Raw genomic sequence first — 23,513 nt, 5'->3', positions numbered from 1 at the left:
ATTCCAGGTGCATGATTTCATAATACCGGTATACTGTGATGAATAAAATGTTTGGTATGAGAGAGGACTATATGTTACCATGTTTTGAACTAATTAAGGCACACGCAGCACATTCAATTTGAACAGTTATGTGACCCAACTCACTTTGAGTATGTCTATCCCTAGCGTCAGCCATGGCCTGTAACAACCCCATCCCTCTCCTTATGCAACAGCATCACAGTTAGTTACAGTTAAGGCCCATTTATACTTCCGTTCAGAACGGATATGTATGTACATTCAGAACACAAGTGACCTCCAAATGGTGGTTCACCCATTCCATCCACTAGAGGGCATGATAGGGTAAGAAAACAATCACGTGTGGACCTCCATCTTTGCAAATGCTGACCATTTCATCCCACCTGTGTTCTGGAACACCTGTGTCTTGCTGTGCAGTCACAGTGTTCTGGGACACCTGTGTCTTGCTGTGCAGTCACAGTGTTCTGGGACACCTGTGTCTTGCTGTGCAGTCACAGTGGCGATGTACATAGTTTCTGTTTCTTGCTGTGCAGTCACAGTGTTCTGGGCGATGTACATAGTTTCTGTTTCTTGCTGTGCAGTCACAGTGTTCTGGGCGATGTACATAGTTTCTGTTTCTTGCTGTGCAGTCACAGTGTTCTGGGCGATGTACATAGTTTCTGTTTCTTGCTGTGCAGTCACAGTGTTCTGGGCGATGTACATAGTTTCTGTTTCTTGCTGTGCAGTCACAGTGGCGATGTACATAGTTTCAAACTAGTTTGCCTCTCCTCACAACTTCTTGCAGGGGATCACTACTCCCCCCATGGTTTCCTGTGGTATTGCACCTTGAGGTTACATTCAGTTCGCATCCGTAAGCTTTCAGATAACAGGCAGAAAGACAGATGCCTCCAACCCCAACTCCCACCAAATGGACCATTGCGGATCCATTTGGTTCCATTTGTACGCTCTCAGAGTTATGGTGGTCCTTGGCCCAATGCATACCAAACTGTGGGGGCTCCTTGAAATTAAAGGTTTCAGAACCACAACTCTAAATCATCCCTACATACTGAGAGCTGAAACACAGTCACTGATGCATGACATGTGATCCTAGACTCAACTTGCAAAAGATACACCATGTCCACGCACACTCGCATACTCAAACACACGCACGCATGCACACACACACGCACGCACGCACTCACGCATGCATGCATGCATGCACACACACACACACACACACACACACACACACACACACACACACGCAAGCACACACGCAAGCGCACACACACACACACACACACACAGACCGACCTCTGAGACATTCCTATGAATAAAACACGGACACCTGGCTAAACAAGTACTTGGGATTGGACTTTACTCTAAGGTAGGTGTGTGTGTGTGTGTGTGTGTGTGTGTGTGTGTGTGTGTGTGTGTGTGTGTGTGTGTGTGTGTGTGTGTGTGTGTGTGCGTGCGTGCGTGCGTGCGTGCGTGCGTGCATGCTTGCCTGCTTGTGTGTGCTCCCAGCTAATCTCTGAAACGGGGGCGCGTCTGTCTGCTTCAGCATAGCCTCGTTCCCAGCCTTTACTCAAATGAAGTGAATAGCCACTATAGACAAATCCACAAAGAAAAAAACAGAAAAAAACAGAACAATGCATCACAATAACCTAAGTAAGGCACATTAAAATGAATAGGGCTGGGGGTTGAAAGCAGCTTTATCAAGGGCACAGATTCAGCAAGCCTTACCTCCTCAGGCAAGGCATTTATAATGTTGGAGCTCTAATTGCAAAAGCAAGGTCACCTTTAGTTTGCAAGCAGAACTTTGGATCAACAGTGCTTTGGTCGAAGATGTGCAGAGACTGGCTGGCACATTGGTTGGGACTGGGTTGAGTAAATCTGATATGTAGGAGGGAGCGAGACCAGATCTGGCCTTATAGGGCTATAAACGGCCATAGTTACAGTACTTACTACACATTACTACACATTTGTGATGACGGCTATGGCCGTTTTAGCCTAAAGAGTGTTTTTTTGTGCAATGTCACAACAATGTCACATAGGTTGTTAATGGTATGGTCACATATTATGCCAATTATGAAAATTGCTCAACATAATAAGTTAGCATCCGGCAGTTTCTACATGCTGGGGACCCATTCTAAACATTTCTATTTTCTAACATAAAATGTTGGTGTACTCAACATGTCCGGGTTCACATTCTGGCTACTAGACTATAATCTAATATACGGCAACCTTCCCCGTGTTTCTTCACTAGTCCGATCCAGAAGAACACAGTTTGCAGGCCACTGCTACAGAGCTGACAATGAAGTTATATCTTCCCTTCTTCTCTGGAGTCCTGCCTCAAAGCAGACCAGAGGTAGAAAACTGTCGTTCCCTGAACCCCTGCCCTAGAATACGGATGATGGAGTTTAAGTGGTTGACGATAACATTGCAGGAGGTTAGAATTATATAAACACAAATTCCAGTTGAGCGGAATGATGGGCAATGTCAGCACATGTCATGACAGAACTTTTTTCAATGATATCCTTTTAGACTACGCCCTATATCTTGCGCCACCCCTTACCCCTTACCCCTAAACTTATTTGCCATTTTTTACTATTTTAAAACATTTTAAAATAGTACAAATAGCCGATCTACAAGCTAACAATGTGTTGATGTAGATTGGCTAGTTTAACTATTTTTAAATGTTTTAAACTAGTAAGAAATGGCAAATAAGTTTAGGGGTAAGGGGTGGCGCAAGATGGAGCACTAAGTGTTTCACTGTACTCTGTACTGTTTACATTTCTGCCTAATACAGTATTCAATAAATCAATCAAAGGATAGTGTTGCTCCAGGTCTGCCAGGTCCACAGATGTCTTTGATTAAACAGTTTGTTTTAGTTTGATCAATAACTGTATCCCTCCTCCGCTCCGCTCGCCATCTCCATCCATTTAATGAATTGTTGTAATTCTTTGCTAAAGGTCGAGCGCCCCCAGGCAGTTTGATCACCCCGTCTTTTGGCATGAGAGGCAACAGCACCGCCAGTGTCCCGAGGGGTCCGGTCCCGGCCCGGCCCGTACCACAGGCCCACCCGGAGGACGAGGACTCATTGGTCCAGATGGCAGAACACATCCCTGCTGGAACACGCACACCCATGTGTGCCCATTGCAACATGGTAATCAGGTGAGGATGGAAGAACATAATACAAACAAATGACTTAATGCTACTGTGAGACAAAGACTATGTTTGATTGGTGTCAGGCATGGCCATATATGGGCTGTCTGTGTGACTGTGTGTGTCAGGCATAGGCATATACAGGCGTATATGGGCATATCTATCCAGGCAGACACAAACTCAGACAGACAGGAACTGCATTATGTATATTGTCTATACACTGCAGTATACTGTATATGAGGACCCCGAGGCAAGCAAAATTGTGCATGAACGCACAATAATTGATCGAACCCGCATTGGAAAAATGATTTGTGTATGACACTCGAGAGAGTCGAGAGGCCCGCTTAGAAAAGGAAAGTAGAGTCTGACCCTTCTCACTGTCATGATGAGGCAGTCAGCCAATAAACACATGTGACAGGAGTGTAGATAAGAAAGAATTAAGTTGCACATACTCACTGACATGTAGATTATAGATGATGTTTGCGCCTGTGTACAGTACATACAGTACACACAGATGCACACACACGCACACACACAAGAATGGGATTATGTTGACTTTGCCCTTTGACTTTGACTTTGGCTCATGTAAAGGGGTCTTGTAAAAGTTTGCCTGGGGAACCTAATCCGAAACCTGGTCAGAAAGCAACATGACGCTAGATTCTCGTAGCACTATAAATGTGTCAGAGTGTGTGTGTGTGTGTGTGTGTGTGTGTGTGTGTGTGTGTGTGTGTGTGTGTGTGTGTGTGTGTGTGTGTGTGCGCGTGCGCGCGTGTGCGTGTGCGTGCGTAAAAGGAGAATGACATAAGGGGAGCATAGAGCTTAGTGGTACTACTAGATAGGTGTCAGGTTTGGTACATCATTAGCTCAGAGTTAGAAGTGATGAATAGAACATGAAGGTTCTAACTCTGGGCTAATGATGCACCACACCTGACACCTACCGTATCTAGTAGTACAAAGCTTTATGCTCCTTATTGTCATGCTCCTTTTGCACGCACGCACGCACACACATACAACTGTACTCTCGTCATAACACACATGAACTCAAACACTATTGTCAGACGGACGCACACATGCATGCATGTGCGCATGCGCACACACACACACACACACACACACACACACACACACACACACACACACACACACACACACACACAAACATTTTAACCAGAATAATTGCACTTCACACCTTCCCCTCGTCTTTCGTTTCCTCCCTCTTCCTCCTTGTGGTCTTGGTCTTTCCTTTCCGACAGATAAGACTGTGCTAGCCTATAGCATTATCACACAACTTGTGTAGCATTGCATTACATATAATCCGGAGGATAGAGTTGCTAGCAGACGCTAATGGCTGCCAAACCTGGATCAGTATCAAGGTTAGCTCAGGTTAGCGCTTGTGCACTGAAAATTAGTCTCTGTTGTGTTACCACTTAGTCTAATCATCAGGTTGGATAGGGAGGGACAAGCTGCTGACTTAATGGAAGTGAGTCATGGTAGTTACAGTGGGCTTCTAGTGACACCTCAAGAGTCATTTCTAAACAACTCCCCCGTGGCATGGATGCTTTCTCCCAATTTAGCGCAGTGGTTTTCAAACAAGTCCAGGTCAATTAAGGCACACCTGGATTTTGTGACAGTGACAACCACAAATTATTAATGGAATATATGCAACTAAATTTACTTTGTGTACACAATACAGAAGTAAATTCCATATCCTACATTATTTTATTTTAACAACTTTCATCTCTGGCAAGTTGGCAACCAAGTTGAAACCACTTCATGCAACTCAACACTGTTTTTAAGACTTTGTTATTCTATACCAGTCAAATTAAAATGTATTTCTGTCCGATTACCAGTCTGTCAGCCTGACTCTGTGTGTCTCTTATCCTCAGAGGACCCTTTCTGGTAGCCATGGGCAAGTCATGGCATAAGGAGGAATTCAATTGTACCCACTGCCATACGTCCCTTGCAGACATTGGCTTTGTGGAGGAGCAAGGATCCGTCCACTGTGAACACTGCTATGAAGAGTTCTTCGCCCCAACCTGTAGCCGCTGCCAGGCCAAGATACTGGGGGTGAGTTATATTGTGCACAGTAAAATCCTCCGTGTTCATTTAACTCAGGTACATGAACCCTAGCATCCCTACTCTGGGGGACATATCATAAAAAGGGAACATTCAACAAAAATAGCAGATCTGCAATAATGTAGATCGTGTGTGTATGCTACTATGCTTGTGCATGTCTCCATCTGTGTGTTTCTATCCGTTCCTTGTCCATGTAAGTGTTAAAGGAGAGGGGTGGCCCCTGTACTGTAAATCTGGGATGCCAGAGATGCAAGTACACTGCAGCAATCCAGAGAGTTAATTTAACAAGACAATTCACTGGCATTTGATGCTTTATTTTACATAGGCCTACTGCAGGAGAGTAGATAGACAGGAACTCAAAGGCAGAGGGTGGGAAGACATGCAAAACATGTCCTTGCTACTTAACTCTCCAGGAGCATACCAGGCACCCATCTCAGAGTTACTGTAAATTAGCCTCTTTCTTTTACTGCTAAGTACGAACATAATTCGTACCCCTCCCCCTAGGTACGTTATCTCCTAAGTACGAACATGTTCGTACCTAAAGCTTTACACCAAATATGAAACGGTTTATCAGAATACCACCTTTTTACATTGGCCCGGTTGCTAGGCAACGCCTCCGTCACCCCCAGCACCAGGCTTTTTTCACACTGCCACCATTCAAAGTAGGATTTTCAATGCCTCATAACTCTGAAACTACGAGCGCTGTCCTACTATAGGTGAGACAGTCATCCATCCGATGTTCGGATGTGATTTGTGATTTTCTATCGCATCGCTCCTGACATGTTAACGTTTCTGGCGAAAGGTAAACAGCGTGAGCTAATGCTAATATTATCCGATCTTTAAATGAAACTACCTAAATATACGGCAGACAAAGATTTAAGCCCTTCATATGCCATGCGAAAATTGCCGATCCACAAGCTCACAACATGCCGCAATGCAACACACTGTGAGCTTGTAGATTATCTATTTTATTTTAATTTTTTTCATAAGAATGATGAGAATTTTAGAAATGTTTCCAAATAGGAATGCCAGGGTGGTTAACACTCTGAATTTTGGAGTGTGTGTTTAGCGACCTATAGGCCACAGGTGGAGCTTGAACCTCATGTGTCAGGAAGCAGAGATCAGCTCTGACGTTTATCCCTCACATGCTCTAACCTCCTTAGGCCTCAATCCCTTTCAACCCTCCACTTCTCACACATCTTCAACCAGCTTAACCCTCTTTATTAGCCAGTTTTCTCACTCCCTCCCTAATCCCTCATTTTCGTCTGCCAGCCGTCCCATTCCCGCACAGATCCCTTGCCCTGTCCTGTTCTCACAGATAAACGGTGGGAAAACGGTGTGTCTCTCTTAAGCCGGGTCACGCGGCTCCAGAAAAGGCAAGCAATATGGAGGAAGGACCACTGATGTCATATGCTGACGTTCTCTTGTGGTCTTTTTCATGTTGGCCAAACAAGTAGAGCACACAAAACACAAATAAGTGAACATAGATCCAACATTAGAAGCAAAACTCCCAAAAGCCCAGCTAGCCCTACACACCAACACAATGTTTTTTGCTTTATGTGACGATGGCTTTACTGATTTCTAACCAGACTGTCATTCCGTATTCACTATTGAATGTGCCCCCAACTCCCAAGGCACCCTGATTAGAGTTCTTCCTCACCTCTACCACTGGATGTACTCTTTGTACCCTTAAAGCAGACTAGACTGCCCTAAATTGATTTGGCCGGTTTTGAAGATTTGTTTCACTATTTTCCCCCTTTTGGGGTCCGGTGTCCCAGTCCTGGTCCCCACTTTGAGAACCACTGGTTCAAATAAGTACTGTATCTCACCATCAGTCTCACCATCACCATAATGATATGGGGTTTGATGAGGTCAGAGTGCCTTTGAGTGTACAGGGTTTGATGAGGTCAGATCAACATATGGAATGTCAGAACAGGTCAGCTCCATGCTGTATATGGAGATCTAAGGATGGCAACGGTGGCAGTGTCTTGAGTGTACAGGGTTTGATGAGGGCCCAGCTAGGGCCGGGCCTTTATTTTCGGGCCTGTTGAGAACTGTAGTTTTCGCCAGTTGCCGGGAGCGTCTGCACTAATAGTTTGAATGGACAGGTTTCAGTCAAAAGGGAGACATCGAAGAGGAAGGACGGGTGGGGAGGATCAACATGGAATGTCAGAACTGGTCAGCTCCATATATGGAGATCTAAGGGTTTGAGGTTTGAGGTCAGCTGGCCGGCTCCATATATGCAGATGTTGGTGATGATTCCGTCTTCTCCATCTATGGCTATCCAGGGCTTGATGAAGTTAGTGTCGTGATCTTCATACAGTATATGGAGACGGCCATATATGGAGCGTGTCACGAGGTGTGATGGACTGACGGCCATATATGGTGGCGTGACTGACTGACGGAGTGACAGGTTTTTCAGGTTTTCATAATCTGCAACCTACTGTCGCAATAAACATATACCACTGTACCTAATTAAACTTGTGTAATTTTATTTTAATTCATGTATTTGTTTATTTAAATAGGAAGTGATCAACGCCCTGAAGCAGACGTGGCATGTCTACTGCTTCCTGTGTGCTTGCTGTCAGCAGCCAATCAGAAACAACACCTTTCACATGGAGGATGGCGAGCCCTACTGTGAACAAGGTGAGGAGTTCACCCATTGGACATGGTCGCTTAGCCTGGCGCGGCCAGACTCATAGCAAGGATTCACTGACGCTTCCTCCCCGAATATGAGTCTGGCCGCACCAGGCTAATGGCCGCTGTCTTTTCTTTATCTTTTGGTGAGGCAAGCCGTGTACAAGGAGGCTATGGCTAAGTGCATATACAGTACAGTGCACAGTGCACACAAACATAACATTTATTTAAGTGTGAAAATGTTTTTGAAAGCATTTACACTGAGCTTATTTTATTATGTTAAAATAATAATGATAATGAACACCGATACTTAGTTGTTACTTGGGCAAGCAGAGCGCTCAAATACTGCGATTGGCTGGGTATGTATGTCGGTGTCTTTTTTTGTTTAAGACCGTAGCCCAATCAGGGACCAGCATCTCTGGCGACGTCATTATTAACAACAAGCAATGAGGGACCAGTATTCCTGGTGATGCCAGTGGTGATGTCATTGGCATCGCCACTTCGCCAGTGGTGATGCCAGTGGTGAGCGCACCTCATGACGTCTCTACTTCAATTCCAATAGGATTAATGATTGAAACAGATTTGGTTACGTCACCATGATGCCATGAAGCGGTGATGCCATGAAGCGGTGATGCCATGAAGCGGTGATGCCAGTTGTGAGCGCACCTCATGGCGTGCTCTGCTTGCGCACAAGTAGGCCATACATGGTCTACTTGTGTGCAAGGCGCAAGTTGGCACCTCGACAGAGTGCAATTCTAGTTTGTGTGTTCTCACTGTGACAGACTTCTGCAGCTTAAATCTGTCCACTTAGACACACAGGAGGAGACTTAACATCCTGTTGCTTTTCTTTACAGACTTCTACAGTTTGTTTGGGACTGGTTGTCACGGCTGTGAGTTCCCCGTCGAGGCTGGAGACAAATTCCTGGAGGCTCTTGGCTCCACCTGGCATGATACCTGCTTTGTGTGTGCTGTACGTAATGACCTTACAGTAGGAATGCAGTATACTGTCATCATTTTATAATCATTATTCCAAAAAGGAATATCTGTGTGAAATGTCTAACATGTTCCTGTGTGTGCTGGTATGTGTTTTAACTATTCCAGGTTTGCTGCACCACTTTGGAAGGCCAAGCCTTCTTCTCTAAGAAAGACAAACCTCTCTGCAAGAAACATGCACACACACTCAAGATCTGAACCACCAGTGGGATCTTCTACACAAGGGCTTCTTAAATGGTGTTTTTTTTATGCCATATAGTGCTGAATAATAACATTACATTATGTCCTTTACCCATGCATTTTTATTGGTGTGGTGGAATCTACCAGCATTTAGGCGATACGACATGAAAATTCAATGAAACCGATACTGTATATAGAAAAAGCTTTTATGGAGGTGGTGGCTCCTAGTCAATGGTAAGAGAAACACTGCTGGGACCAATGCTCAGGGACCCACGCTCATTAAAACTAAACATGCATGTAGTCTTGTCATGTGAGGTCCCCTAGAAACAGGCATATATTATGACTCTTAGCTTTAGAAACATTTCTCCACATACCATTAGAACTCTCTAGAATCTATACCTCTATGGCCTTGTAGTTTGGATTTTTAAAGCTATTTTTCTTTCTTTTTGTCTTTTTTTATCAGATCTGGACTGGGACTTAGTACCGGTAGTCTTGTAACCCAATAGACAAAAGAGAACCTGGTAACCTGTTACAATACAGCTCTATCATTACATACTGTAACATGCACACACGCATGCATATGCACGTGCGCACACACACACACACACACACACACACACACACACACACACACACACACACACACACACACACACACACACACACACACACACACACACACACACACACATACACACACACACACACACACACACACACACACACACACACACACACACACACACACACACACACACACACACGTGTGCACATGGCAAGTCAGGACACTGGCATTATGTGAGGTTATTCTTGTGAGTTTTTTCTCAAGGTGTAACCAAATCTAGAGTAACATGTGACCAACAGCTACAGCAGGGGTCTTCAACAGGTGGTCCACAGAGTTACTACCTATGTCCAGCTTCTGTGTAAACACAAACATTGAAGACAAAAGTGAGGACGCAAATTGTGATTGGCCAGAATGAGATCACACGGGTGTGATTAACCACGTCCACTTGAACCCTGGAATCCCTATTTTGATGGAAACATCCAAAAATAGCTGATGTGGGAGCCGCGAGGCATTGTGGGCTTGTAGATTTGCTATTTTCGGCAAAGAGATTTAGTGGAGAGGGAAAAAAGCGTAGTGTTCCCTAGGGTAGGTACTCGTAAAAAAACATGCAGTAATCCTGGTCTCTATACTGCCTCCCCGTGGTCAGCCGGGGCACCTGATGGTTAACGTGTTCCTTACACGCGATACGTCCTATGGGGGAAACTCTCCCCTGTCAGATGATAAGAAGTGGCCTCCTCCTCATGCATTGAGGAAAGCATGAGCTCAGTTCGGGGCTCTCCCCACGTTGTCAGAGGGAGAGTAGTAACCCAGGATTACAGCTTAGGCAATTGGCACAGGGTGAAAAAATGGGTTACAAAAATTGTTTTATAAAAAAATAGCGCAAATGTCTGAAAATGTTTTATTCAAACAACAATAATGATACTGTTGTCAAACAAGTGTACGAAGCGATCGATGAAATCTACAAACAAAATCTTGTACAATATGTAGTGGGGGTGGGGGGGGGGGGGTCCCAGTCCAGCTAAGGGGTCCTTCATGGCCTGAAAAACGTTGAAGACCCCTGAACTACAGTATTCAGTTCAGGTCTAGTGAATAATACAGTGACAGAATCAACTATAGAACTTCCACACTTATTTTAGTATTATTATTATTTTTTTATATCAAAGACGTGTACAGTAACGGAACATTATAAAAGGTGTTACTAATTTTGAAATACATGGCAAAACCTTTTCTGACTGTGTGCAAAACGGCAAACATGTTTGGGATGCATGGAAATGAAAATATAAATCTGTATTGAATGTTTTTCAACGTATGTGTGTCGTGATTAGACAAGTTGTTTTCACACAGGCTGAGGCTGGCTAGGATGTGGTATGTGACCTGACCAGTTGCATAACATCAGTGCTTAAAGTTGTATGCAGCTTGTATGTACTTTTTATTTACTATTGTACAGTATTCTGTTCACATTTTATGAGTGTAGTTTCATTGTAGAATCATGTTTCAGCATACATTTCAATTATTTGGAAGAGAGAGAGAGAGATCTTAACCGAATAGCTCTGACCTACCTAAAGAATTTGTCAGAGCTATATGATTTATATTTTATATTTATGTAAATGATAACCGTAGTAATGCCCCTTTATTTGTGATAGTGTGTTGTATATGATTGGGAAAAGTGTATATCGTATTTGGGTTAGAAGTTAGTTTTTCTCCAAACTTCACTACCCACAAATCCTCCATTACCATACCATACCATGTGCTGTACTGTACTGTACTGATAAGGGGACATAATTAAAAATCCAACAGTTTTCAGTGGTTTACAATGGAGGGCGTTCTTCCGCAACCTGTGGTCACCCACAGAAACTTTATTGCCCTATCGATTACTCACCCCATTGAGACTTTCATTACTCACCCCATTGAGACTTTCATTACTCACCCCATTGAGACTTTCATTACTCAACCCATTGAGACTTTCATTACTCACCCCATTGAGACTTTCATTACTCACCCCATTGAGACTTTCATTACTCAACCCATTGAGACTTTCATTACTCACCCCATTGAGACTTTCATTACTCACCCCATTGAGACTTTCATTACTCACCCCATTGAGACTTTCATTACTCAACCCATTGAGACTTTCATTACTCAACCCATTGAGACTTTCATTACTCACCCCATTGAGACTTTCATTACTCACCCCATTGAGACTTTCATTACTCACCCCATTGAGACTTTCATTACTCACCCCATTGAGACTTTCATTACTCACCCCATTGAGACTTTCATTACTCACCCCATTGAGACTTTCATTACTCACCCCATTGAGACTTTCATTACTCAACCCATTGAGACTTTCATTACTCACCCCATTGAGACTTTCATTACTCACCCCATTGAGACTTTCATTACTCACCCCATTGAGACTTTCATTACTCACCCCATTGAGACTTTCATTACTCACCCCATTGAGACTTTCATTACTCACCCCATTGAGACTTTCATTACTCACCCCATTGAGACTTTCATTACTCACCCCATTGAGACTTTCATTACTCACCCCATTGAGACTTTCATTACTCACCCCATTGAGACTTTCATTACTCACCCCATTGAGACTTTCATTACTCACCCCATTGAGACTTTCATAGATATTTTTTATTTTTTTGTAGCATTCCTAAGCCACTAGTTTGAAGACCAGCAGTGGTTCCCGCTATGGAGATGCAAAGAGTCTCCTTTGTGATAAAAACACAGCTTTCTTTTATTCCCATCTCATCTGCCAAAACCGAACATGTTAAGCTCCAAGTTAACTTTATTTGCTATGTGTATTAAAGGATCCCCATTAAAGACACATGGATGAGCCTCTAGACTTCCTGGAGTCCTGGGGTAAGGTCTCGACTCTCTAGACTATATGCATCTCTACCTACAGTATGACACCATGTACGTTACACACTGTTAAACTCTATGAATTGGTTGGAGATAAAATGTAAACATGGAGAATAAATGTTCCATTATGCTCCCAAGACAAATATTTTGTGGTCTTTCCATGTTTGCCAATCTTAACTTTCCAAACGTCCTGAGTTATTACCCCGATCAAACCACATGGTTGTTTGTTTCCAGCCCCTGTACTAGTGTGTGTGAAATACCAATTTTAGCAGATGCGTATATAGTTCCACTGGCCTATATGGAAGCCTTCCGGTAGGAAAGAGAGAGATGAACTAGATAATATAATTTAGGATGGTGAGCAAGATGGAGAATGAGATAAGGAGGCAGTGAGAGAGAGAGAGAGAAAGGAGGGAGGGAGGCCTAGTCATCCAAAAGGGCAACTTAGGTCAAAGCGGCTCCATGAACAGATTATTCTAGCAGCCAATGCCATATCATTGTCCACACAATTAACAGGTGCACATCATGATGAGAGATAATATTTATTTGATTTGCACAACAGTTTATAGCATATGCATATTTAATATGTTTGTTCTGGACAAGGACTAGGACACATGATGCTATAAGTCAGATTGGGCTGTTGTCTATTTGGATTTGAGACCTGGTTTTGAATTGCTTGGCCGGGTAGTAGGCCTACTAGAACTAAGTAAGGCATATTTAGAACAGAGTAGCCTACCGTAATTAGGTTCTAGGTAAAAAGTTGTACAGTAGGCCTATTTGAAGGACTAGGTGCCCCACAAACGGATTAATAAATAGTGAGATAACAGAGTGTGCTCACGGTCGTACCATGAGGCAAATATCTGGCTTGATCCTAGAGCAAGCAGGTCATTACAGATGTAGGCTAGGAATTTTACCTGCCTAATATTTAATTGAGGATATGTTAGGATTTAGGAGTAACTTTTAATGCATCTTCTCTTTTTCGGCCGGTGCTACGGCACTTAATGCAGTTAATGCAGAAGCTATGGTTCGGAGGGGGCTGTCTCATATAGCCCATGGAGAGAGGGAGAGAGAGAGAGAGAGAGAGAGAGAGAGAGAGAGAGAGAGAGACATAGAAGTGTAGGCGTGCGTCTGTCGAGTCGACCAACTGCAACATTGCAGGCATCGCATCTCGCGTGCGTCTGTCGATCAACTGCAACTTTGCAGGCATCGCATCTCGCATCCATAACGGGAATTCAGAAGTGCAGAGCGCGTTTGGTCATCGACACGAAAGGTGAGTGAAAAAAAGACCAACACACTCTCAGGTTGTTGAGAGCTGTTGCAAGTTTGACAGCGCATCGATCGTTAAACTGTGCTGCGATTTGCGAAGTGTAAGGGGATGACATCGCCGTTCTGCATGCAACACTCAATAGCTTTTGATTGTTTTTTTCTAGACGCCGTTTTGATAACTTTAGCCTGTTTTGCATCGATGCTATCAACGCTAACTACGTATTCGTGGCTAGAAGAGATCACGTAAACCTGATGAGAAACGATATGGCAATGGTCGAAAGTTGCCTATAGGCTACATTAATTGCTGAGTATTAATTTAATAACTTTAGCATGCATGCATTTCAAATGGGCTTATCACGTGTCCTATTTATTCAATTATGATATTTTTAGTAAGTGACAATCATGGCAACATGCCCCCCAAAGCTCAGTGCATGCTGCTGCATAACAAAAAAATGATATCATATAGGATTCTGTTCTATTATATTTACAGACCTCTCTATGCAACATTCTGTATGCAATTAACATGCTGCAGTATTATGATGTGGGCTACAGTAGGTCTGCCTGTTGGCAAGTTATTTGCATCATGCATTGTTTTGAGATGTCTGTTGCACTTTAAAGATTGTGGGCAATGATCTGAACAGTTGCATAATATTATTGAGTGGTGCTAGCCACTCCTATAAGCTATGTGTGTCCCTATGTATGTATGTATGTATGTATGTATGTATGTATGCCGCACGTACGTATGTCGGCCTAGACTAGAGGTTGTATGTATTGGTAATGTTAATGTACAAGATCGTACAACTATGTTACTGTTACAAACATACAAAGTGAACATATTTAGAAGCATGTTAAAATGTTATGCATTATGCGCCCTCTCAGCTGGTCTCTTAACCCTTTTACTGCTGCCATTTATTGAGAAATTAGGACCTAATTCATGCCAGCATTTTTTTAATTTGAGCTCTTATTTTGAAAAGCCACATTTTGCCTCAACCGGAAGTGAGCTTATCCCTGCCAGCTTTACGTTGCCAAGACAACCTTTGTTTACATGATCGAATCATGCCGGTACATTTTAGCACTCCACAACGTCGGCTCGTGCCGTCAAAGAAACGCTGTTTTGACCAAAAATGCCATCTGGGACAAGGAATAGGAGATACAGGCGATTGAAAGAAACGGATAGAATGGATTCTTATGGCGACGGTGAATTAATATGAACGATCCAGTGCAGTGCTAACAAGACTGCTAGCTAACCGGCTAACGTGAGTAGCATTATGGCATGATCAATCATATGCACTATAAAAGCGCAATTGCCGAAGGGCTTCGGCAATGGCAGCAAGCGTTAATATCAAATTAATGCTTCAATTGCCGAAGGGCTTCGGCAATGGCAGGAAGACGGTTAAGCCAGACAACTATGGCTAATCAGCGGATATGGATGGTCTGTCCAAAAAATAATTCCCTCTGAAACGTCATAGTGGTAACTTAAGGCTACGCATAAAATGTATGAATCCGGCAGGTTTCTTCAAGTAGGCTACTTCTTGGTACAGTATACTTCGGATCACTGAAATCGGTAGGCCTACACATTAACTCAGGAGTCATGTGATAGAGATAGACATGCATCCGATTCATTTTGCAGTAGGAGCAATTTAACAACAAAAAAAGAAAAGCCCCAAATCATGAATGTGGCGTGCTGGCATCCAATCCACTCCAAATTTAAATCACACATTGAGGAGCTCTAAACAACACCTATAGCCAACAGCAATTTAACTTACACGTTACACCCATAGGGGGTGCCTCAAATGGTGCAGAAACATGATTTCTTTCACCTAAATATGTAATAATAATAATAAACTTTATTTATATAGCACCTTTCATACATAAATGTAGCTCAAAGTGCTTTACAGGGCAGAAAAGATAATAAAAACAAAAGCAAAACAAAACAGCATTAAAACAGGCATGCAGTTAAAATACAATAGCGCAGTGTCAAATCAGGAGAAGGCAGTGGTACAAAGATAAGAACAGATAAAGCAAGGCAACGACATTAAAAGAAACAAGCAGTAATAAAATACAGTGAGAAAAATAAATAAAAGATCACTTAAAAGCAATGTTGTAGAGGTGGGTCTTGAGCTGAGCTTTAAAAATGTCTACAGAGGCTGCCTGACGAAGGTACAGTGGGAGCTTGTTCCATGCCGACGGCCCGTAGAAGCAAAAAGCTGCTTCCCCGTATTTTTTAGTTGCCATTTTTTTTGGCAAAGCGAGCAGGCCAGCAGTGGAAGACCTTAGGGGCCGGTTTGGGACATATTTAGGCAGGCAGTCATGTAGGTAGGAAGGTGCGAGACCATTGAGAGCTTTATAGACAAGTAAAATAATTTTAAAATCAATCCTAAAAACAACCGGAAGCCAGTGCAGTGATGCCAAAACTGGGGTAATATGTTCTCTCATCTTAGTTCTAGTTAAAACTCTAGCTGCTGCATTTTGGACAAGTTGTAGTCTGTCAGTTGTTTTCTTAGGCAGTCCTGAAAAGAGTGCATTGCAGTAGTCAAGCCGAGAAAAAACAAAGGCGTGGATTAGCGTTTTAGCATCGTCCAAGGACAAATAGGCTCTGATTCGTGCAATATTTATATATATATAAGGTGAAAAAAGGCAATCTTGGTAACATGATTAATGTGTGAATTAAAATTCAATTCAGAATCAATAATAACCCCCAGGTTCTTTACTGTACTGTTACTTTCTACAGTCAGGTTGCCAAGTCTGCTTATTATTGATTCTTTCTGCTCGCTAGAACCGATTATAAGAACTTCTGTCTTATCCTCATTTAGCTTGAGAAAGTTCTCACTCATCCAACATTTGATGCTAGACAGACAGGTCAACAGTGGGTCTAAAGCACAGGGATCATCTGGGGCCACAGAGAGATATAGTTGGGTATCATCAGCATAGAAATGAAAATTGACTCCGTGATTGGTAATGAGTTCGCCCAATGGCAGTATGTACAAGGAGAAAAGCAGAGGACCAAGAATCGAGCCCTGTGGAATACCAGAACTGATGTCGTGTTTGTCTGAGTCAAACTCGGCTAGATTGACAAAGTAACTTCTGTTTGATAGGTAGGAGGTAAACCAGGACAGGGCCGTACCAGACAGGCCTATCCAGTGCTCCAAACGCTGTATTAAAATTGAATGATCAATCGTGTCAAATGCAGCCGTTAAATCTAGAAGTAAGAGAACGGATACATGTTTCTTGTCAGCAGACACCCTAAGATCATTCATTACTTTTACAAGTGCTGTTTCTGTGCTGTGCCCTTTCCTAAAGCCAGATTGGAATTTGTTGTGCACATTATTGTTCTGTAGAAATACATCCAATTGATGAGAGATGCATTTTTCTAAAACCTTGCCCAGAAAGGGTAGATTTGAAATGGGTCGATAGTTACCCAAAACAGAGGGATCAAGATTGTGTTTCTTGAGTAGGGGCCTAACTACGGCAGTCTTCAGTGAGTCTGGGAAGACGCCTGATTGTAGAGAGCTGTTTACAATTTTAAGGATATCTCCAATCACACTGTCTAAGACCTCTTTGAGAAAGGTGGTGGGAATTGTATCCAATGAACAGGAGGATGATGTCATCTGTGAAATGGTTTTGCGGAGTTCGTCTTCATCAATTGCGCAGAACGATAATAGGCCTTCAAATTATTTGACAAATAGTGTTTTCATATTCCATACTGTTTGTAATATTGGCTTAAATATGTCCGATGGCGATGGGTCTATCACAACATCCATTCAATCACAAATTGGAATTGCATGTTAGGGGCAAAAAGCTGCACTGAATGTCAGTGATGCAAATAGCCTGCATCCTGCATCCTTAGACTCACTAAATTGAGAAAGGATGCAATCATTTTATACTGACCTGACAAAGATCCATTGAGATCAAAACGTTGAATGGTGTGTGGGCCCTACCTCCTTCCATGATTGCCTAATTGGCCCTGCACCCACTGTCACCCTCTGGGGGTCCTGGGATGCAACTGTACTCAGTAACGTACTTTAACGTCGTTGAAGTAGGACTCGAAAACCTTTTTACCTCACTGGTATCATGATATAGAAAAGTTATCCCCGCTGGTTACTCATGTCCTGACGGCTACAACCCACAGCACACAACCCTAGCTACGTATAGGCAACCCAGGCTGGTGGATATACTGTGCATGCTCCACGGAGCACCTTTAGTTCTTAACTTGTAGCAATTAGTGAGACTAGGATACTTGATTCTGCATTATGTGAGGGAACAATAACATTGTGGCTTCCTTACAGGATACGGATATTTGTATTGTGGTTTTAGAATAGGCGTGGTCTAGGCCGCATCACACTATCAGTTTGTATTGTGGTTTTAGAATAGGCGTGGTCTAGGTCGCATCACGCTATCAGTTTGTATTGTGGTTTTAGAATAGGCGTGGTCTAGGCCGCATCACGCTATCAGTTTGTATTGTGGTTTTAGAATAGGCGTGGTCTAGGCCGCATCACGCTATCAGTTTGGAATGAAAACCAGGCTTTCCACACGTGATGTGGCACTTGCGCTGATTGATCAGCTGCTGACCGAGTGACCGCATAACCCCACTGAGATATACCCCATGTGAGATAGAGATAGATGTACAGCCCCTGTCCAATTACTGCAAGAGTATAACCCTGCTATCCTTTTATACGTAAGTATAATAAGTAATAGCCTAATAAATGTTTATATAAATAAACATGCACGAAAAACTAAGCAAACCATAATACCACTTGATTAAAGACCGCTCATCTCCTAAATGTTTGCTGGGTGTGTTTATTGTGTAATCTCACATCAAATTATAACAATACCAAGAAGTTATACCAACCCTGGGACCCAGATGTGAGACAACATTTTGTCAGCTGAAAACATTTGTATATCTACCTCTGTTGAGTCTGTTCCAGACTTTTCTATATGAGAGAATTATTGTATTTCGTGGCAATGCCATACCTTGATTGTTTAGACTAGGTGAAGTGAGCCTACTGCTTCAGGGACATAAAAAGGGGGTAAGAAAAAGAAGGAATTTAAATCAACCTTCTCATAGCCTCCAGCATAGACTTACTCAGCCTAGCCATACTACAACACCGCATATAGTACACACACACACACACACACACACACACACACACACACACACACACACACACACACACACACACACACACACACACACACACACACACACACACACACACACACACTCTCTCTCTTTAACTCCCCCTCTGTGTCCAGTAACTAGGTCCAGGTGTTTGTCAGTGTGGGTTATGACAAGAGTATATCTGGGTTGGGTTTGTGCGTGTGTACAGTCTGCATGCATGCTCACGTGTGTGTGTGTGTGTGTGTGTGTGTGTGTGTGTCCAGATGGCATAATTCTGTAGGTCCAAATCTTACCTCACCTTATGTGAGCTAGCCTGTTCGGTTGCAGTATCACCATGGGACCTTGCAGGAAAACACTCAGCAAATATGAATGAGTGAAGTAGAAGACCAGATGTGTGTGTGTGTGTGTGTGTGTGTGTGTGTGTGTGTGTGTGTGTGTGTGTGTGTGTGTGTGTGTGTGTGTGTGTGTGTGTGTGTGTGTGTGTGTGTGTGTGTGTGTGTGTGTGTGTGTGTGTGTGTGTGTGTGTGTGTGTGTGTGTGTGTGTGTGCGTGTGTGTGCAGGAATGTGCTCAACAGAGAATGTTTCTTTTATATTCGTGTCCATGCATTTGCTCTCGTATCATTTCAGTAAGTGTAATCACAGTTGTCTTTCTAGTTGTAGTCGAGGCCTTATTTGGAACAGCAATTGTATTTGGGTCAACACATCACACAAATCTGTGTAGCACGCCACATACTCAATTGGCTGTGTAATTGAGTTTAGGGTAGCAGCTGTAAGCAGAACCTTTCCCTCACTGTCTGTCTCTGGCTGTTTAATTGTGTCTGTGCATGCCGTGCATGCATGTGTATACTATAGCGTTAGTAGCGTAGCGTGTGTGTGAAAAGAGCAATTGAGACACTTTACGCCATCAAATGCCGGCCGTGTGATAATTCTGTGTGACTGCTGGAAATGCCGATCACATTGAAGGAACTTAACACAAAACTACAAGCCAAGAATACTAGCGTATCTTGTTAATGGCCCCTACACACTGTAGGACTTTTAAAGTTGTCGGCGAGTCATCAGATCGTCATGTATTTCACACTACAGAGTCTTTTTTTTAAAATCGTCTGTCATTATATCTTTGTGGCTTTCACACTAAACGATTGGTCGCCGACTGGGCATCACACACTGCAAGATTTCACCAAGATGCGATCCAGACCCGATATAGGCTATACACATCGAGACCGACACAGGACGCCTCTCTCTCTCTCTCTCTCTCTCTCTCTCTCTCTCTCTCTGTGCACGCCACACACACACACACACACAGGATAGCCAGGCTACACAGGGCGAAATGTTTGTGATATGTTTGTGAATGTTTGTGTAGCCGACGTGGGCTGCAGCGAGACAGGACGTTAAATCTTCATCTTCATGAAATAACTCTGTCTCACACACACAGAGTTTTATCAACATAATATTATTCAAGTGAAATTAGTTGGTTTTATAGACTTTAACAGCAACATTGGGCTAATATAGCTACCATTGCACGGCACAGGACAGGTATCAGTATCAGTGTGCTCTCATTGGCTGCAATACAGGACTTCTCGGGACGCGCTCTCAGCCCCTTTCACATTGTAGGATTTGCAGTCTGCGAGAGTGATAAATATCAAACGTGCGAGATATTCAGAAGCGCTCGGGAAGGCGTCGGCGAGCACTTTTATCTGCACTGGGTCTTCTCGCAGAGCCTTTCACACACAGCGAGCAAAACCTCGCCGATCAAAGCCCGATCTTTCATCAGATCGGGGGTGTTGTCGGCGAGCGCCAAAAATGGTCCCCGACAGCATAATTGGAGCAAATATCGGGCAGTGTGTACGAGCCATAAGGCAGACTCAGTTTTTGTTAGTATGGAAACGTGTGGAAGGCAGAGGAGTGTAAGAGACAAAAGGAGAGAACATAGGGGTTGAAATAGATGGGTTGAAATATTACTAAGAGCGGAATATTACTAAGGAAGAATATTCCAAAAACGATTTGTCTCTGTGAACTGTGAGTGCAAGCTACTGTTGCCTTCTCTAATGTCCAATTTCCTGCAGCTGAATGATGGAGATGATAACGTTAGAGATAAAGCCCCGTGCCTGAGGGATGATTTCTTCTCAAAGATCTCCGTCTCCTTCTCATTACATTGTCAGTGTGTGATTGATAGAATTCTGCCAGCATTACTGTTCAAACTCAGACAGAACTGTAACTAAAACGTGTCATTGTTTGTGTTGCAGAACCTTGTGAGAGGCAGTTAAAACCTCAGGTGAGACCCTAGCCTTGACTTGACCAAGACTGACAAAGATGTTTTTTCTTTCTTTTCTTTTTTAATACAGATTCTGACAATTTAGTATATCTAGAGCCGTGTTGGAGACTTTCTTTTGGCAGGTTCCACCTGATTAATGAAACCTCATGAAATGTAGACGACCTAGTCATAGTCATCCTGATTGGCTGCCACACACGCTGCCTAAGCCAATGGGAGTCTAGTATGATTGCCTGCCTCCTAAGCTATGCCGTATACATTTCTACCTTAATACTACTTGTACTACTAGGACTTTGTAGAGGAAATTATGTAAAAAAAATTATGCACATTTATAATAATTATTAAAATAATAATAATTATCCGTATGAATTCAAAATATAAACTGCTTACCCTAAAGCCATGGATGTTACTAATCCCATCTGAATGCTTGTTTTCCGTAATATTTCATATTGGTCAATGGTCAATAAAGAAGCCTTTACTGTTTTTCTAATTTGTTTTGCGCATTTTATATTTTATTTTATACTTTTAGACTATATGATACTGTAGTGTAGCCTATGTTCACATCATATCATGTGCTCTGCTACTCTCAACACTAAACTAAAACAGCAATAGCTTTTAATTTGAGGTGATTAAGCCAAATAATTCATCCCTCACCCAGAGATGTCCCGTTTTGGTCTCTCGCTTGTCATTCCTATATTCATTTTGGAGTCCTAATGAATTGCCTACCAGCCAGTTTAAATTAGACAGCAAAGTAACAGTTTACAGTTGCTAGTTAATATTTTACGATGAAATAAAGCTGATAAGCCTTTTTTGTCACATTGCTGCCTCACATTAATAGGCAATTGAATAGCCTGAACACTAAACATTGTACACATCACATCAGAGTCAGAGGAAAGCCCTCTGCCTAGACGGATTTCTAGCTAGCACATTCAGATGGAAAGGGGTATTATTGTTTTAAAGGGGAAGACCACTTTTTGAGAGGTTTGTTTTTAAAATATGTTTTTTATCCCACGATTTTGTAACCCATTTTTCACCCCTGTGTCAATCATCTAATGTGATCCTGGGCTCTACACACCCTCCGCCAACCTGGGGAGAGCAACGGACTTAACTCATGCTTCCTTCATGCTTGAGTGTCCAAGTTGCTCCTTTACACCTGACAGGGGGGAGTTTCCCTGGTTGGACGTAGCGCGTGGAAGGAACACGTTATTCCAACCAGTTCCTTTCCCCTCCATCAGACGCCCCGGCTGGCCAGGGGGAGGCAGTTTAGAGACCAGGATTTTTGAGAGTTTTGGGTTGTTTTCTTACCTTATTATGGGCAAACTAGTCCATTGCATGGATTATTATCAGTCATTATTTCGCTCTGTTGTGTTGTTTATTAGCAATTTTAGAAATAAAAAGGTCGCTCATTGACTTGCATTGTAACGGGGAAACAGCTCTCAATGTCACTCTTTTTAGCCGTTCAGGGCCTTCCATGCAAGTGCCTTCCTCACTTTAAGATCTTGCTCCGTTGAGTTGACTTATGAGCCCAGGTACTTGACTTCCTTCATAGAAGTGCCTTCAGTGTTGTCAGAGGTGGATTCTCTGATGGGATGTTATAGGTGATAACTTCAGGTTTCTTGGCGTTCAGCTGGAGGCCAACCTTGGCACACTCTGACTCCACTCTGTTCAGGAGCTCCTGAGCTTGTTCCACGTGGCCGGAGAGCAGATGTTGTGCGGGTATAGTCCAGATCTGTCAGCAATACTGTCGGGTGTCGTCTCGACCTCCTTGGTGTTATGGTGAGGCCAAGATCCTGCTCTCGTCCACTGATGGCCTTCCTTGACGCATGGTCCAGCACTTATATGACAAAGAGGAAGGGGGCTAGGGTGTACTCTTGCAGCACCCCAGCAGCCAAGATGTCAAAATCCTGTTGCACTCTGAGGTCACCACCTTGGCCCTTGTTCCTGCTTACATTGCCCTGAGAAAGTTGGAAGGGACACTGTAGGCCTTAAGGATCTACAGTTAACTGCCTTTTTGAAGTCGATGAAGCACAACACGGCAGTCAGGTTGTTCCTTTTAACCTCCTCGATGATTCTCCTTAGGGCCAAGATTTGGGCCACATTCATAATATCTCCCCCCAAAGTATGCCCAGGTATCACCAACGAGTATGAACTTGTCATTACTTCCTATGGTATGTATGCTTTTTCTACATACTTTATAACATGAAAGGCATATACCGTATTTTATTTTTGCAGTCACTTCTATAGGGCATAGCAGTGGTGGACATTTTCTGGTTCCACCAAAATATTTAATAAATACCCTTTGTTTCACCTGGAGGCTTGGTTCTAGGCTTAAAATAATTGAGATTTTTGGAAATCTATGGGAAAAAATGATG

At 43.0% G+C, this 23,513-nt stretch overlaps 1 protein-coding gene and 1 long non-coding RNA gene across 8 annotated transcripts in view; both read left to right on the top strand.

The window, feature by feature from the left end:
• Positions 1–10,908, top strand: part of pdlim5a (PDZ and LIM domain 5a) — a 103,387-nt gene extending 92,479 nt beyond the window's left edge. For all 7 annotated transcript variants that reach the window (XM_083784395.1, XM_083784401.1, XM_083784400.1 and 4 more), the window contains 5 exons: positions 2,970–3,171; positions 5,049–5,229; positions 7,764–7,884; positions 8,730–8,845; positions 8,977–10,908. In XM_083784395.1, coding sequence (XP_083640521.1) covers positions 2,970–3,171; positions 5,049–5,229; positions 7,764–7,884; positions 8,730–8,845; positions 8,977–9,066 — 710 coding nt within the window. In that variant the 3' untranslated portion in view covers positions 9,067–10,908. The remainder of the gene's footprint in view (positions 1–2,969; positions 3,172–5,048; positions 5,230–7,763; positions 7,885–8,729; positions 8,846–8,976) is intronic.
• Positions 10,909–13,669: 2,761 nt separating this feature from the next.
• The window catches only part of LOC310872493, a 76,516-nt gene continuing 66,672 nt past the window's right edge, over positions 13,670–23,513 (top strand). The window contains exon 1 of the long non-coding RNA XR_014570393.1: positions 13,670–13,757. This is a non-coding gene — a long non-coding RNA (uncharacterized lncRNA). The remainder of the gene's footprint in view (positions 13,758–23,513) is intronic.

The sequence above is a fragment of the Protomyctophum parallelum genome (genome assembly GCF_964188405.1).
Source record: "Protomyctophum parallelum genome assembly, chromosome: 15".
In the NCBI taxonomy this organism is placed as follows: Eukaryota; Metazoa; Chordata; class Actinopteri; order Myctophiformes; family Myctophidae; genus Protomyctophum; species Protomyctophum parallelum.
The sequence above is the reverse complement of the archived record's forward strand: the minus strand, read 5'-3'. Positions and strand labels throughout refer to the sequence as shown.